This window comes from Globicephala melas, chromosome 19 (genome assembly GCF_963455315.2).
Source record: "Globicephala melas chromosome 19, mGloMel1.2, whole genome shotgun sequence".
Lineage (NCBI taxonomy): Eukaryota > Metazoa > Chordata > Mammalia > Artiodactyla > Delphinidae > Globicephala > Globicephala melas.
In genome coordinates, this window is record NC_083332.1 from 56,175,328 (window position 1) to 56,192,678 (window position 17,351).

Genomic DNA, 17,351 nt, shown 5'->3' on the forward strand with positions numbered 1-17,351 from the left:
GTTCTAACATCGATGCTGGTGGTGGTTGCACAAGTCTGTGAATATACTAAAAGTCATTGAATTGTATACTTCATGTGGATGACCTGTATGGCATGTGAACTATATCTTTAAAAAGCTGTCACATTAAAAAGAGAGAGTGAGCGAGGGAGTGCACTGATACCTGTAATTCCAGAACCACCTGCTGATCCAGGATACCTCTGGGGCTACAGAACGTACCGGGGCAGTAACATCTCGTCCCGTCTCCATGTAGGATCTCTCCTGGGGGAGCCCAGAGACGCTGTTCCCGCAACAGCTGGGACTTGTCCACATCTGCCACTGTTCTGCCTGAACTAGAGAGACATTGCAGCTTTGACCCCTCAGACATCTGATCGCCGGGTTCCATGGGGGTAGCATAGAAACTACCAGTTCGATAACCTGATATAGCAGAGGATGCCGAGGCCTAACCCTGCTGCCATATTAGTCACTGCTGCACGTTAAAGGCCCGTTGCCGTGAATGCTGCAACTCTTTGCCTGAGGCCTGGGGAGTTAAGGGCCCCTAAAAGCAGCCCTCAACCAATAGCAGTTGGAGGTTGGGGGATAACACCCCAGCTCCCTCCCTCTCTCGGTGGGGCAAACTCTAAGGGGCTCCCAGATCCCCATGCAGCTCCCTGTGCCCCTGGGGTACCAGGATGATGACATAGCAGCCTCCTTATCAGCGCCTTCCCTTCTCTGTCTCACTTCCCTGCTCCTCTGCTGGTGTTTCCTGGGATCAGCTCCTGGATAAACTGCATGTGCTCAAATCCTTGTCTCAGGGTCCGCTTCTGGGGGAAGCCAAGCTGAGACACCCAGGAAACCTAATCATGTGTTCCACGGCAGTCTGAATTTCTGCTCTGATCCAGGCTCTGACGTAGCTGGGTGTGAGGCTCCAGTCGTGAACAGGGCGGACACGACCCTTGTCCTCCTGGGGCTTAGAGGAGAGAGCAAACAGGCAGCCAACGAAGAAACCTATGAATGCGGGTGGTGCTGGTGAGGAACTCTATGGCACAGATGTAAAAATGACGGGCTGGATCAGTGCAGGGAGGGGGAGAAGGAAGGCGGTGTCGAGAAGTCACTGAAATGAGAGCCGACATAGCCAGGAGGCCCATGTACGGTGAGACTTGCTGACTGGAGCGCGGTGGGAAGAGGGCTGCGTGTCCTGACGTGGCTTCTCAGCGTCGCCTGCTTGACCGTGAGAAGCAACGTAAGGGTTCAGATCCTGGCTCTTCCACTTGCTGGCTGGTGACCCTGGCCGAGGTACTTCACCTCTGCATGCCTGTTTCCTCATCTGTATAATGGGGACAGTCATGGGACAGCAAGAGGACAGCCTCGCTGTTTCCAGGAGACTCACTTTCCTGGTGTGATCCAGGCTCCAGCGCCTCCTGTGACCATGCTGAAGCCCGTCCCCTGCTGGGACCACAGCCTAGCTTTATTCTCCTGCCTCATCTATTTCTGCAGTCCTTTGTCCTTTGACCACCCTCCCGCCACCCCACCGCCCAATAGAAACCTCAAAAAGAATCCTTGCCTCAGGCTTGGCTTCCAGGGAACCGACCTGTGACATGTGCAGAGCATTAGCACTGTGCCTGGCATGTAGGAAGTGCTCTGTAAGAGTGGTACATGATTATTATTATTGCCTTTATTTCTAGTCTCATGGATGAAGCTAGTGTGTCTGTAGGACCTTTGGAGGTCAGGAGTGTGTACATCCAGGAGAGCGTCTGGCTGACAAAGTATGCTGAATAAATACTCTGCGTTTATGGATAGAAGGACTCAATATGTCAGTTCTTTGCAACTTGGTGTAGAGTCAACACAATCCCAGTCAATATCCCAGCAAGTTATTCTGTAGATATTGACAATCTGACCCTCAAGTTTCTATGGAGAGGCAAAACACCGAGAATTGCCAGTGCAGTATTGAAGAAGAACCAAGTCAGAGGTGTCTGCTGCCCCACTCTGAGGCTTACTAGAAAGCCATAGTTATCAAGACAGTGAGGCGTTGGGGAAATAATAGACAATTAGATCAATGGAACAGAATAGAGAGAACAGAAATAGACCCACACACATCATCAACTGATCTTTGACAGTGGGACAAAGGCAATCCAACGGAGAGAGCGTAGTCTTATCAGTAGCATGATGGATAGGCCAGTACTTATCCCGGAACAGGAAAGGGGGAAGTGAACAGGATGACCTCATGGAGGCAGCCAGTCCTGGCTGGCGAGGGTGGATGCCTGCGGCCCTTTCCTGGGACAGGGCTGGCCTCCAAAGGATCCTTGCTTGCACTGAAGTGAAGGGCGGTGTAGGGCTGGTCAGGGCTGCTTGCATCATCAGAGTGGCTGTTTATATTTTAGTCTTTTCCCGTCTTTTCCCATGTTTCTTTCTCTCTGACTTTGTACGTTGCATGGTTGTGTCTCCCTCCCTCCCTCATCTGGATGGCTTGTCTTCTGTTCATATCTGGTTGTCTCTGCCCCTCTTTTACCCTGTCTGGTTGTTTCCATTTGTGTGTGTTCGTATCTGTGTGTATCTGTCTCCCTCTGCCTCCCCCTCTGTCCCATCTCCAGTTCTGTCCCTGTCTGTGTCTCCATCTCTCTCTGTCCGCTTCCTCTTTCAACAACTATTCATTGGGCCCCACTGTGTACCAGTTGCTCTGCTAGGGGTGGAGATACAGTGGTGAGGAAAGATGCACCATCTAGGGAAGGAGCCATGAATCCACGGTTCACACCACTAAGCACTTGGCGTCTTCAGTGGGGGAAGGGGGGCTTGGTGTGTGTAGTAGCAGTAGTTGGAGGGTATTCTGTGCGTCTGACGGTGATTGAGCTGAAACTGGAAGGGAGAATGTGGAGCTAACTAGACTAAAAGCGTCCCCAGCAGAGCCAGCGGTGGTGTCCTGTGGGGCAGTGAATGCAAGCTGCTGGCCAGTGTGGCTGGAGCACAGCAGTGAGGATGCACAGTTGATCCAGATGGCGTCGGCAGGGTCATCACGTGGCCTTGGTTCTTAGTCCTAATAGTACTGGGATGCCATCAGCAAGCTTGAAGCCCAGGGGTGGCTGGAGCATGTCTGCATTTCATAGAAAAGACTATGGGGGTAGCTCCTGGCTACTTCAGTAGCGCAAGCGAGAGGTGGCAGTGGCTTGGATTATGGTGTCGGCCCTGGGAATGGGTAGAAGATAGATTCAAGAGTGATTTAGAAGGAATTGATAAGACTTGGTGATTGCCTGAAGACAGTGTTACATTATCTGAAATTTTTTTCTTTAGTTATGAACGCATCAAATTTTTATTATAATTTTGCTGTAAGGAAAAAAGCTCACAGTTGGCCAATTCAGAAATTCCCTCTTAGAGATATTTTATGGGGAAAGAGAATGGTTAGATAATCATTGTTAGACCAGCTAGGAAAAAAAAGAGTATTGCTTAAGGTCACTAGACTCTTAACTGGCAGTCAGCTGGGTTGGGTAAGTAACTGATTTCTGAGAACAAACATTAATACCTCAGATGTTCTCAGATAACTGCTGAAGCAGGTAAATCAGCAGTGCTGATTTAACCCCCCAGAAGGTTGTGAATCTGAGCGCGCACAAAGACTCTGTGTTTTGTTGTTAGTTTTTGAGGAATGAAGGACCCCCTTGACCCCACCCCCACCCCATAATAGGACCACCCATAATTAAGTGGGTTTAAAAAGATTTTTTTAAATTTATTTTTGGGCTGTGTTGGGTCTTTGTTTCTGTGCGCGGACTTTCTCTAGTTGCGGCGAGTGGGGGCTGCTCTTCGTTGCGGTGCGCAGGATTCCCATTACGGTGGCTTCTTTTGTTGTGGAGCACGGGCTCTAGGCGTGCAGGCTTCAGTAGTCGTGGCACGTGGGCTCAGTAGTTGTGGCTTGCGGGCTCTAGAGCGCAGGCTCAGTAGTTGTGGCACATGGGTTTAGTTGCTCCGTGACATGTGGGATCTTCCCGGACCAGGGCTCGAACCCGTGTCCCCTGCATTGGCAGGCGGATTCTTAACCACTGCACCAGGGAAGTCCCTTGATAAGTGTTTTAAAAGACATTTTAGTTTGAAATAATTTTAGACTCATGATGACATTACAAAAATAATACAGAGTTTCTGTGTACCATTCATCCAATTTCCCCCTGTGATAACATCTTTCATAACCATAGTTGTCAAGCCCAGGAAATGGACACTGGTATAATGTTATTAAATTACAGACCTTAATTAGTTTTTTTAAATTTATTTTTTATTCAATAATAGTTGAATTACAGTATTGTGTTCATTACTGCTGAACAGCAAAATGACTCAGTTATACATATGTATACATTCTTTTTCATATTCTTTTCCATTGTGGTTTATCACAGGATACTGAATATAGTTCCCTGTGCTATACAGTAGAACATTGTTGTTTATCCATTCTACATATACCAGTTTGTATCTGCTAATCCCCAACTCCCCGTCCAACCCTTTCCCACCCACCTCCCCCTTGGCAACCACCAGTCTATCCTCTATGTCCCTGATTCTGTTTCTTTTTTGTAGATAGTTTCATTTGTGTCATAGTTTAGATTCCACATATAAGTGATATCATGTGGTATTTGTCTTTCTCTTTCTGACTTATTTCTCCAAGTGTGATCATCTCTAGTTGCATCCATGTTGCTGCATATGGCGTTATTTTGTTCTTTTTTATGGCTGAGTAGTCAGACCTTAATTAGTTTTCACCATTTTTTATGTGGACTCAACTTTTGTTTGTTTTTGTTTTGGTGTATAGTTTCAAGGAATTTTATCACATGTTTAGACTTGTGTAGCTACCACCACACACAGGGTACAGAACAAATGCTGTTTATTTAAAGTCTTTTCACTTCACTTCATGATTCTTGTCCCCCAAACTGTTTTCAGTCTAGCTAGATCCATGGTAAGAAAGTGAAAAGCCTTCGGTTCGGGCTTCCCTGGTGGCGCAGCAGTTAAGAATCCGCCTGCCAATGCAGGGGACACGGGTTTGAGCCCTGGTCTGGGTAGATCCCACGTGCCGTGGAGCAACTAAGCCCGTGCGGCACAACTACTGAGCCTGCGTCTAGAGCCCGTGAGCCACAACCACTGAGCTCACGTGCCTAGAGCCCGTGCTCTGCAACAAGATGCCACCGCAATGAGAAGCCTGTGCACCGCAACAAAGAGTAGCCCCCGCTTGCCGCAACTAGAGAAAGGCCGTGTGCAGCAACGAAGACCCAACGCAGCCAAAAATAAATTAAAAAAAAAAAAAGGCTTTGGTTCATTCCATCCCCTCCTCCCCTAATTTAATACTCTGTCTCCTCCTCCTACTGTTATGTGTGAGTGGCCGTGAACCTTTCCTGCCAGTTCAATTCTGACTCTAAAATGCCTGTGTTCACTTGGGTCTATTTGCTTCCTTGATCTCAGGTCAAAGCTGAGGTCTCCTTCCCTACTCTCTCATTTCCAGGAATACCTCTTTCCTGTATCTCTGTGCAGTGTAAGAACAAAGATGTATGTCCCAGGATTCTTATGGTTACATGTGACAGAAACTCATTTCCCACTAACCAAAGCAAAAAAGAGAATTTATTGGGTCACCCAGGTAGCATGCTCCAGGGCAGAAGTGGCTTCAAGCCCAAATGGACCCAGGGGTCAGTAGTGCATCAGGGATGAATCTTTGCTTTCTGTATGGCAGGCCACATGGCCTGCTACCCCCAGCCTGGCGGCAGCAGCAGGAGAAATTTGATGAATAGCTTTGGCCACATAAGTCCCAGGAGGATGCTGATGGGGGCAGCTTAGGCCGTGTGCTCATCCCTGAGCCCATCACCGTGCCAGGGGTGGGACATCGTGGTCATTCCTGGGACCTTGGCCCCTCCTTTGGCTTGTTGTGGTGAAAGGAGCCGGGGTGTGGATCATCTTCACCTCAAGCACGTGAAATGGGTTCATCCCAGGAAAAGGTGCTTTTTTGACAGAAGAAAGGGAGGAAAGGATGGATGGACTTGCCACTCTGTGACACTCCTTAGTTCACGGGACATCCTATGGCAGGAAGGGGGGGTCTCCCTTGAATCAGGTGGCCATCCTGTGAGGGGAGGGGGTCATTCTTGGGCCAAATGGCCACCCTGTATGTGGGGGTCACCCTTAGATGAGATGGCCATCCCATGGAGGGAGGGGTCACCCTTGGGTCAGGTGCCACCCTGGCCAGGTAGGTTTTGGCTAGGCGTGAGTTGGCATCACGTGGCAGCAGGGGTTCTAGGGAGGATGGGTTTCCTCCTTTTCTGTCATCTATTGCTGTACAGCAAGTCTCCCGGTACTTAGTGGCTCAGAACAACAAGCATTTCATTTTTTGCACATCATCCTGCAAGCTGGCCCAGCTTGTCTTCACTCTGGGGAGTGAAGAGCTGGGCTCTGTGTGTCTGGGGTGCAGGCACATGGCTGCAGCCTCAGATGGAGTGAACTCCAGCTTCTGATTGGCTGATGTTAATTTTCCTTCAGTGGATATCATGGAAATAAAGGAAATCCGCCCAGGGAAGAACTCCAAGGATTTTGAGCGTGCGAAAGCAGTCCGCCAGAAGGAAGAGTGCTGCTTCACCATCTTGTACGGCACCCAGTTCGTTCTCAACACGCTCAGCTTAGCAGGTGGGTGCATGGCATGTGCTTTTCTCCCTCCCTGGGTCTTTGTTTCCTTCCTAGAAGGTTCACTAGCAGGATGCTCACACCTGCCCAACCGCTAATGCGTGTTTAGGGCGTCATGGTTTTGAATCCTAACCCTGTCCCTTTCTAGCTGTGTGACTTTGGGTAAGCGACTCAGCCTCTCTGAGCTGCAGTTCGCTCAGCTGTGAAACAGGGAGCCCAATAATGCCGACTCCACTGGCACGTGGAAAGGATTACGTTAAGGGCCTACCTGGCTCGTGCAGAAAGCTGAAGGCAGGTACATTTTTCGTCCAGCAGAGTCTGGCCTGCACCATTTATTCAGCTTAACTGATCCGAAGGAACTATCCTGAAATCTTCCACCTCACACATGTAAACATGCGTACATACACTTAACAGTAAACGCATACATGCGCACACACACGTGCACACACGGAGACACACGTATCTGGAAGTGAGATTTCAGGCCATCCCTATGAGTCCACCAGAAAGTCCAAGAGGCCTCTGAGCAGCCAGGAGAAGGGCTGTGAAAAAGCCCAGGCACTTTGCTCAGGGGCAGAAGCCTGTAGCTGCCTTCAGGTCTAATCCCAGAATGTATTGACTTAGAACTTGACGTACAATCATGACTGACGAGAGAGAAAGTAAGTAGCATTAAAAGTAGACCAAAGTGGGGGGAAACCGTGAAAGCTGAGTAGCGTTAGAGACTTTGAATTTAGGGTCAGGTAGGGACTTCCCTGGCGGTCCAGTGGTTGGGACTCCGAGCTTCCACTGCAGGGGGCCTGAGTTTGATCCCTGGTGGGGAAACTAAGATTCTGTAAGCCATGCAGCACGGCCAAGAGAAAAAAAAAGTGAAAAGACAACCCACAATATAGAGAAAAAGAATTGCAATTCGTATGCCTGATACAAAACATATCTAGAATATTTAAGAACTATTACAACTCAGTTATAAAAGACATATAATTTAGGGTCAGATAGGTCTCATTGGTTTGAGTTCTCATTCATGCTTGCATCAGGCATCTTTTGAGCATATGCCCTGTGCCAGGTTGTACTACGTGTCATTGGGGCTGTAAAGAGGAATAAGACCCAGTTGCTGCCTTTAAGGAGCTCACAGTCTCCTTGGGGAGACAGATGTGTGGACGGGAACTTAGAGTACTCTGTGATAAGAGCAGTAGTCCAAACATAAGCGTGCTGCAGGAATACACAGTGCCTCATTCCCTGGAAGGCTTTGCAGGGGAGGTGACTTTTCAACTGGGTTTTAAGGCATCAGTAGGAGTTGGGGTTAAAGAGGGAGGATGGTCCAGGGAGAGGACATTGCATGTGCCAGGGCTTGGAGGAGGGAAATTAGCAAGCTGGATGTAGGAAGTGTTGGGTGGCCGTCTGATTGATGGTGTGTAGCAGGAGGCAGAGATGGGGCAGGAGAGAGGGGCCCGTGACTGTGTCCCTGAGCTCTGTCCACGTAGCCCCCCTGCAGGCTGAAGCCTGGGTGCTCTTCTTGGTAGGGAGGCCCTGAAAGCCCAAGCAGGACGTGGAGCCCAGGGTGATGTCTGGATCCCAGCTTCTTATTTACTGGCTCTGGGACAGGTCCCGTCACTCTTCTGAGCTGTAGTTTTCTCCTCGTCCACACGGGAAGAGTGAGAGCAGAAACCTCAGCATGCTCTATCTAGACTAGCAAACTCCCTAGCTTGGAGATGTTTAATAACTGGACTAGTTGTTTGCATTGCCATCTCCACTTTACTGGTTAGGAAATGAGGCACAGAGAGGTTAAGTAACCAACTGAACATCACACAGCCCTGAAGCGGTACACTGGGACTTGGCGATGATGCCAGGCTCTTAACTGGTACTTGTTGCCGCTTCCCTTACAGGCATCAGCATCACCTACTTTCCACCCCTCTCTCTGGCCTTGAAGGGAAACAGGGGAGATGCTCAGGGCTGCTCAGGATTGTGGTACAAGTTATCCCAGGTCCTGCCTCTTGTTTGTTAGCATAGGGCTAAAACTTTTAAAAAGTCACCGGCTTGTCACCCCTGCTGTAGGAGGCTCGCCATGGGCATATGGCCTCATCTGAGACAAAAAGTAGGTCCTAGGAACCAGCACAGGCTCCTCCCAGCCACGTGGTCTGTGTGGGGCTGGGAAGGTGGGGCGGGGGTCCCTAAGCAGCAGTCTGTCTTCCCAGGGAGTAACAGAGCATTTCTGTCCCCTCACCTCTGCAGCCGACTCTAAAGAAGATGCAACTAAGTGGCTCTCTGGCTTGAAGATCTTGCACCAGGAAGTGATGAGCGCATCCACCCCCACCATCATTGAGAGGTGACGGTTTGGGCCTGTTTATCTCTGTGTTCCTTCACTCAGGCATTTATTCTGCTCCCTTTAGCCAATATGGTGAAAGAAAGAAAAAGGGAATATTGCGTCTTGGAGGCTCATGGAGTGTCCTGTATGCAGTAGGTGCCCATTAGTGGCTGTGGACTCTCCAGCATCTCACAGAAAAGCCTGTCTCAGTGCTGGGCCTTGGTCTTCGCCTGCTGGAGTGAGGAGGGCCCTGGGGCTGAGACAGAAGCTCCTACTGATGTTGGGTTGGAGGGGAGGGCCCGAGGCTTGTTTCTTAAAGGATTTAGGAAGAGGGATTAAGCTGACTGATCCGAGGACCCCAGGCTTGAGGTCCAGGATTTTCCACCTGCCACTCCCTTTGGGTGGGATTGGTGTGTGAATTACTGTCCCTCCAGCAGACCAAAGCCCTCTGATTTACACCATTTTCCTTACCAGCTTTTTGGGGATTAACTCATAGAATCAGAGGGAATTGTCAGTTTAAAGATTGCCAGCCTCTGTCAGAGGGGCCCCTTGGCCCAGCTGGAGCATTTCAACCACAAGGAGAAACTGCTGCTTCCCAAGTCGCCTGAGTTAGAAAGTTGGAAAACCTTCCTTTTCGTTTCCAGTTTCCTTTGTCCCATCCTGTAGAACTCACTTAGACTCGTGCTGTTTCCTAACTTTCTCTCTTTGTCTCAACTCTCTTCAACTCTCTTCCCTATAGAACTCGCTTCGACTTGTGCTGTTTTCTGACTTTCTCTCTTTGTCTCAACTCTCTTCAACTCTCTTCCCTATAGAACTCGCTTCGACTCGTGCTGTTTCCTAACTTTCTCTCTTTGTCTCAACTCTCTTCAACTCTCTTCCCTGTAGAACTCGCTTCGACTCGTGCTGTTTCCTAACTTTCTCTCTTTGTCTCTCTTCCCAGTTGGTTGAGAAAGCAGATTTATTCTGTGGATCAGACCAGAAGAAACAGGTAAGGTTCGCTCACATTTTTGTAGTTTTCTCCCGATCGTTTTGGACTCGGATGTTCATTCTTTCTTTAAACATTCTGAGGGGGTTGGAGCAAGTTCTCTGCTGTGGAAAGCTCCTCATGAAGTTAGATTTGACTTACAAGGTGCCGGACACAGTGCTAGGTGGCGGGGGTCACGGTGACAGACTCTCCACCCGTGCAGGACCTCACTGCGGTGGAAAATTCCGGTCCACCTGCAGAGGTGGCTCCTCTTTTGTGGAGCACTTGCAGCACGTCCTTTAGGCCTTCACATGTGAGCCCCTTCTGTGTCCCGGGGAGAAACAGGGTCACCATGGTGCCTGCCCTTCCTCTGTGCTGGGGGATTGACCATCAAGAGGTAAACCCAGTTCAGTAGCGATGGTCGTAAGGGCTGGGTGGACGTGAGTGGGGCGATGTGATAACACGTAATTCAGTGTCCTTGACCGGTTCACCGAACAGCACGTCTTGGAGTGGTTCCCTGTCGGCACACACAACGCTCCATGCCAGACATTTTTGTATCCAATGCGGTTTGTCCTTGGATGGATGCGGTGTAATTCTCTAACTGGTGAGAAATCATTTCCTTCTTGATGGACATGAAGTTGTTCCTGGTCCTTTATTATCATACCGTGAAAGCCTTCACATCTCCCTTTTTGTAAACTTAGGTGATGAGGGTATGAGCAGGATAAATTCCCAGAAGAGGAATTCCAGCGGCCAGGTGTCCTCGGGTCTGAGATTTTTGAGAGAGGTGGTAGCGATTTCTGTTTCTACCAACAGTGCAAGAAAGTACTTGTTTCACTATGTCTCCAGAGTTTGACCTTTATTAATCTGTGGGTAAAAGGCAGCAGTGGATTTTGGCTTAAATTTGCGTTTCCTTGTTTATGGGCGAGGTTGAACATCCTCTCCATTTTTTTTCGGTTATGATCCAGTTCTTGTTAATAACGTAATGACAAAAAAAACCAGCATTTATTGAGCACCCAGCATGCCAGGCACTGTACTGAGCACTTGACAATCAATTGTATCATTTTAGCCTCACATCAGACCTCTCTGAAAGTTTTTAAATGTTTTTCCTTCCTTCCATTCTCCATTAAGATGTGGCAGCATCACGTCAGTGAGGCAACAAGTAACCTCTACAACTCACCTCTCTTGTTCCCGAAAGTCTTTCCATCCCTGAGGCATTCTAGATTCAGGCTCGTGTCATCCATCACTTGTTGATTTCAGAGCCTCTGTGGTCTCTTGTACACGTGCCCCACGGGATGCTTTGCAGATGGTAACCAGGAAGCGGTGAAAAGTTTAGTGACGTTGTTAGGTCAGCCAGCAGCTCAGTCCGTGTCTCTGTCCGTCTTCCTTTCCCTCCCTCCCTCCTCTCAGCCAGCGTTCTGTGGTCCCACACCTGGGCCTGGCCCGTGTTACGGAGGGTGGATCAAACGAGGTCCCCTCGCTGGGGGATTTTATACACACTGGCCTCTTTCAGTCTCGGAGGTGGCGCCTCCCATGACTGTTTCCCTTCTCTGTGGCTTTGGGGTGAATCACAGCTGAGGTTGGCACAGAGCTGAGAGAGGGAGCCCTCCTGGGCCCTCTCTCCACATGGTGGGGTATGGCGTTGTTGAGCTGGTTCCACAGTCTGCTTCTCCAACTTCTGTTGTCAAGAAGGGGGAGCCTCCCTCCAGCTCTCTCGCTCAGAATGGATTCTTGCAAGTCCTTTACAGAGAAGTCCTTTCCAGAACCTTCAGCAGACAGCAAGTCTGTCTCTGGCCATGATTCCTTGTTCCCTGCTTGCCGTTCCCGCTCCCCGACCTCCCTTCCGCTTGGCGGAGCCCTGCTGCTCTGTCAACACGTGGAAAATCCCACCTTTCCTGTGGTTCTGGGAGGCCCAGAGGGAGTTTTTCAAAAGGAACTTGACCAAGGTGCCAATGAAAGGGCAACTGACTTCTGCCAGTCTCCCTCCTTTCCTGTCTCGCACAGTGGTCCCGTTTCCTGGAAGAAAACAAAGGAGCTGCAGCACGAAGGAAAGAGCCTGGGGATGGGAGGCAGACTGTGGGCTGGCCCGGCTCGGGCAGTGTCCAGTCCCGGGTTTTTGTTGGCCTGAGCATGTTTCCCTTTTCAGCCTCTCGAGAGGCAGCATGGCAGCAGCTGGCGTTTGTGAGGAGTCACTTTGTAACCCCCGCCGTTCTGAGCACTCTCCTTACTTAGGGAATTGGGGAAAGCTTATGGAAAGAAGGCTCTCAGACTGGCGAGCTGGGCACCCTCTGGTCCATTTTATGAGGATACTGAGGCCAGGAGAGGTTAGATCACTTGTCCACAGCAGCCTAGCCGGTCAGCTGTGGCTTAGCTGATCACTGAGCTGGTAAGAGGCAGAAATCTTCCCTTCCCCACGGGGACCTCCTTTGACTGAAAATTACGTATGGGTTTCATTGTGGTGAAATATACATAACATAAAACTTGCCATTTCCAGTGTACGCTTCTGTGCGTTCGTGTTGCTGTGCTGCCATCACCATCCGTCTGCAGAGCTCTACCCCTCTTGCAGAACTGAAGCTCTGTACCCATTTAGCCCTCACTCTATTACCCCCTCTGCAGCCGCTGGTAACCGCCGTGCTATTGGCTTGGCCAAAAAGGTCGTTGAGGTTTTTCTGTAAAATGACATTTACGGAAAAACCTGCACGACCTTTTTGGCCAACCCAATATTTTCTGTCTCTGTGAAGTTGACTCCTGTGGGCCTGTGAGCGGAAGGATGCTGCATTTCGTGACTGGCGTACTTCACTGAGCACGATGTCTTCATGGTTCATCCACGTTACTGTAGCAAGTGTCAGAATTTCCTTCCTTTTTAAGGCCGAATAATATTCCACTATGTGCATGTAACACGTTGTGTTTATCTGCCCATCTGTCCATGGACACTTACTCCAGGTGCTTCCACCTTTTGGCTATTGTGAGTATTGTTGCTGTGAATATGGGTTTCTAGTCTCTGCTTTCAGTTCTTTTGTGCATTACCCAGAAGTGGCATTGCAGGATCAAATGGTAATACTCTTCCATTTTTTGATGAACTGCCTACTGTGTTCCACGGCAGCTGCAACCATTATACATTCCCACCAGCAGGGCAACAGGATTTCATTTTTTTCTCACTTCCTTGCCAACACCTAACCTTCCTTCCTTCCTTCCTCCCTCCTTCCCTCCCCTCTTCCCTCCTTCCTTCCTCCCTCCTTCCCTCCCCTCTTCCCTCCTTCCTTCCTCCCTCCTTCCCCTTCTCGCCTCCCTCCCTCCCTCCCTCCCTCCCTCCCTTCCTTCCTTCCTTCTTCCCCCCCCCACCCCCCTTCCCTCCCTCCAGCCATCCCAGTGGGTGTACAGTAGTATCTCATTTTGGTTTTGATTTGCATCTTCCTAATGACTACAGATCTTGAGCATCCTTCCATGTGCTTTTTGCCATTTGTATATCTTCTTCAAAGAAATATCTAGACAAGTCCTTTGCCCATTTAAAAACATCACATGGACTTTTTTTTTTAGATATGGTAAACAAGCCTATGTTTTATTTAATTTTATTTTTTGGCCGTGCTGCAAGGCATGTGGGACCTTAGTTCCCTGACCAGGGATTGAACTGGCGCCCCCTGCATTAGAAGCTCAGCGGCGTAACTGTTGGACCACCAGGGAACCCCCAAGCCTATGTTTTTTTGTTTTTCTTAAACATCTTTATTGGAGTATAATTGCTTTATAATGTTATGTTAGTTTCTGCTTTATAACAAAGTGAATCAGCTGTACATATACATATATCCCCTTAGCCCCTCCCTCTTGCGTCTCCCTCCCACCCTCCCTGTCCCAGCCCTCTAGGTGGTCACAGAGCAGCAAGCTGATCTCCCTGTGCTATGTGGCTGCTACCCACTAGCTATCTATTTTACGTTTGGTAGTGTATATATATTATGAAAGTAACTCATGTTCGTTATAGAAAATTTTGGAAATACTGAAAACTAGAAAAAATTTGTGTGAGTTTGACATTAAATGGTAGGCACTGTTTAACTCTGGGTACAATTGTTTTCAGTTGATTTCCATCCTCAACTTTATTGGTTTGTGTTCATTTTACTTCATTAATATGTAACTATATATATGACTTTACATTGTGTTCTTCTTTAACTAATTTTAAAATTTTGGAATAATGTTACCTTTAGAGAAAAGTTGCAAAGATGGTACAGAGATTTCTCATATACCCCTTTGGCCAGTTTTCCCTACGGTTCACATCATTCATGTCAAAACTTGACAAACCACATTTGCTATATGACCGTTACGTAAACCCTAGACTTTATTGGAATTCACCATTTTTTCCACCAGTGTCCTTCTCCTGGTCTTGGATCCCACCCAAGACCCCACATTGTACTTAGTTGTTCTGCCCCTTTGGTGTCCTCTAGGCTGTGACGGTTTCTCCATCTTTCCTTGTCTTGCATGACCTTGACAGTTTTGAGGAGTAGGTCTCAGGTATTCTGTAACATGTCCCTCCATTTGTGTTAGTCTGATATTTTTGTCATGATAAGACTGGAGTTAAGGGTAACCTGAGGTTGTGTTTGGGAAGAATATCACGGAGGTGAAGGTCTTTTTCTTCACCTTGCTCAAGAGATGCCTGCTTTCACCGTGGCTTGTCAAGGGTGATGGAAACCTTGATTACTTGGCCAAGGTTGTGTCTTCCAGATCTCTCCTTTGTAAAGCCCCCCCCCCCCCACCCGCCTGCCTCCACTCTATTTTCTGGGAATCAGTCACTAAGTCCAGTCCACATGCAAGGAGGGGAAACTATTTTCACCTCACCTTAAACCATAAACACGTTTACATTTTGTTGCAACTCTTTGGGAACAGTATTAACGTCTACATTGTAATTCAACCAATGGGATCTGATATTTGGCTTGAAAAGTTGCCTTTTGTTTGTCATTTAGTTTGTGTCTGGTTTTTATTAATGTTCACAGTTTCACTGAATTGCGTTCAGAGGGAACGTTATGGAGCGACCCTCACGAGAAGCGTGTTTCGGGTCATCGTAGGATTCTCGGTCTTAGTGCTAGTCTGTCCCGTCGGCTGGACGCTCTCTGCTTTCTTAGAGTCTTCCCCCTGTTGTTGCTGTTCACACCGGTGGGGGCTCTCGAGGTCGGGGATCCGGCTGGTTCGGTCTTTGTAGTGTTGGTCAGATGAACGAAGCCCTCCCTTTTCATTCGTAGACATAGCATCGTAACAAGGGACAACCAGAACGTTCTCGTCCTTATAACATTTCCAGGCCTGGGGAGACTGAGTCAAAGGCATGAATCGTTTAACATTAATCTTGACCAGGTTTCCAGAAACCCCCTCTTTTTGAGTCTCTAGAGTTTAGTTGCCTATTACCTGGGAATTAGGTTCTAAGGTCAGTGCATTAGGGGAAAACTTCTTCGGTCAAAATACCCCTTGCGAGAGCCCCTGAACCTTCGGGGGTGGAGGGTGGTCACTGGAATTGCATTCCTCAGGGTGAGGCTCACGGGCTGAGTCCTGCAGAGGGGCCAGCAGACCTACGGGCTGGGAGCAGGTTGTCTCTGTGGACATCTCTTTCCCACTTTGCCCCTTGCCCCTCGGCATGTGACACTGACTTTGCATAAACCGAGTGTGCACTTCCTGTTCTCGCTCAGCCTGGCCTTCAGGAGGCGGGAGGGTTGGGCGTGCAGGTGGGAGGCAGGTGTGCGGTCCAGTTCTGTCTTCAGCAGGCATGCAAATAGGTTCCCTGCGGTCAGCAGTCCTGGCTCCAGCACGTCGGACAGCCTGGGGGGGCTTTACCTGCAGAAGTGCGCTGCCTGTCCTGCAGAAGTTCTGTTGCACTGGGTCTGGGTGGGGATCATGAATGTGCCCTTGTAACAAATTCCCAACTGATGTTGATCCTGGCGTTCCGGGGACCCTACTTAGAGAAGCAGGCTTCTAGAGCTGCACTGTCCACCTGTGACTATTTAAATCTAAAGTAATTAAAATTAAATAAAAATTTAAAAATTCAGTTCCTTGGTCGCCCTAGGCGCATTGGACAGCCCTGATACGGAACGTTGCCATCATCCTAGAAAATTCTGTTGGGCAGCGCTGAGGTTTGAATCTCAGCACTAACGCTTACTGGTTGTATGAGTTTGGGTAAGTTCCTTGACTTCTCTGTGCCTTCGTTTCCTAATCTGTAAGAGAGATCATAGTTCCTACCTCCTGGGATTGGTTTGAAGATTCAGTGGTTTCATTTGTGACGAGTGCTTGGCCAGTGGCTGGCTTACGGTAAACACTAATGAATGTTTATTACTGTTACAAGAAGCTGGGGGTGGTGGAGGTGTTGGTTACCAGCCTCAGGGTGGCAGGTAAGTTTCCCGGGGCTGCCAACCTCAGTTGTTTGGTAAAGGCTGCCCCAGGGGGCAGCGTTGTAGCATCTGGGAGCATGCCAAGCTGAGGAGGGAAGCTGACAGGATTGTTCAGTGCCCGTGGGGAGGGGGTAGTTTTTGCCATCCCTCCCCAAAGGGATTGCCCTGGTTCCCTAACGCACGGTCACAGGCCGAGCCTGCAGGAAGCAGAATCTGAGATGGGCTTTGTGTGCAGGAAGCTTATGGGGAGTGTGTGCGGGGCCACACCTGCGAAGGCAGCTGGATTGTGATGCAGGCACAGTCACGGCCTCAGCTGGCCCCGTGGGGAGCTCCGGGGAGGCCCTGCAGAGCTGTCCTGAGTTACGGCCAGAGGGCAGACCATGATCTTGGCTGAGATCTGATGACAAGTCCTGGACGGGGAGAGGGGTGAAGTTGGGAGCTGCTGGCTTCCTACCCGCCAGCAGCTCCACGGGCCAGTCCTAATCCACGTGCCCAGAGCACGTGGAGTGAGGGCGCGGCATGGGGAGTGGAGTGGAGTGGCTAGTCCCTGCACGGGAGCCCAGAGAAGCTCTCTGGCCCCCACCTTTACCTGGGGGCTCAGTTGCTCCACTGTAAGGCGGGACCTTTGGAGACGGTGGGTTCAGATGCCCCAGTGCTCAGATTCTCGCGCCCCCGGGCCCTATGTTTGCCCCACTGGCCCCCCCGGCAGCTGCACTGGCTCCCAGCTCCCCAGTCTCTTTGTTCCTGGGTGTGGGAAGGTTTCCTGGCCCCATTTCTGCCTGGAAGTTCTGGGTTCCCCAGGGGACGCCGACCTCTTCCTTGGTCCTGGGTGAGCCACCTCGGCTACCAGCTAGGCCAGACCCTCTCCCTGCCTCGTTTTACAGCGCCATCCCCCACCACTCCTCGCCCTTCATCCTGCCCTGACCAGGCTCTTCGTGGACACCCCGGGGGCAGGGTCCTAAAGGAGGTCTCAGCCAGCCTGCTCACTTCTCTGTGCGGCCAGCCCCGCCGGGCCTGCCGAGGGCTTTGTGCTGCCCTCACCGTCTCTCTGGAAAGGCCCTGGGTGCCGGCCCCAGGAGTGGTGGGCGGTGGGGAACACGTGGCCCATAAAGGTCTCCCACATTAGGGAGGCCGTTAGACG

At 49.8% G+C, this 17,351-nt stretch overlaps 1 protein-coding gene across 1 annotated transcript in view; it reads left to right on the forward strand.

Moving 5' to 3' along the window:
* PLCG2 (phospholipase C gamma 2) overlaps nt 1–17,351 on the forward strand; it is a 150,132-nt gene that overhangs the window by 54,442 nt on the left and 78,339 nt on the right. Inside the window, exons 3-5 of the mRNA XM_030863240.2 lie at nt 6,457–6,600; nt 8,821–8,914; nt 9,834–9,881. Of these exons, the coding sequence (XP_030719100.1) occupies nt 6,457–6,600; nt 8,821–8,914; nt 9,834–9,881 (286 nt within the window). The remainder of the gene's footprint in view (nt 1–6,456; nt 6,601–8,820; nt 8,915–9,833; nt 9,882–17,351) is intronic.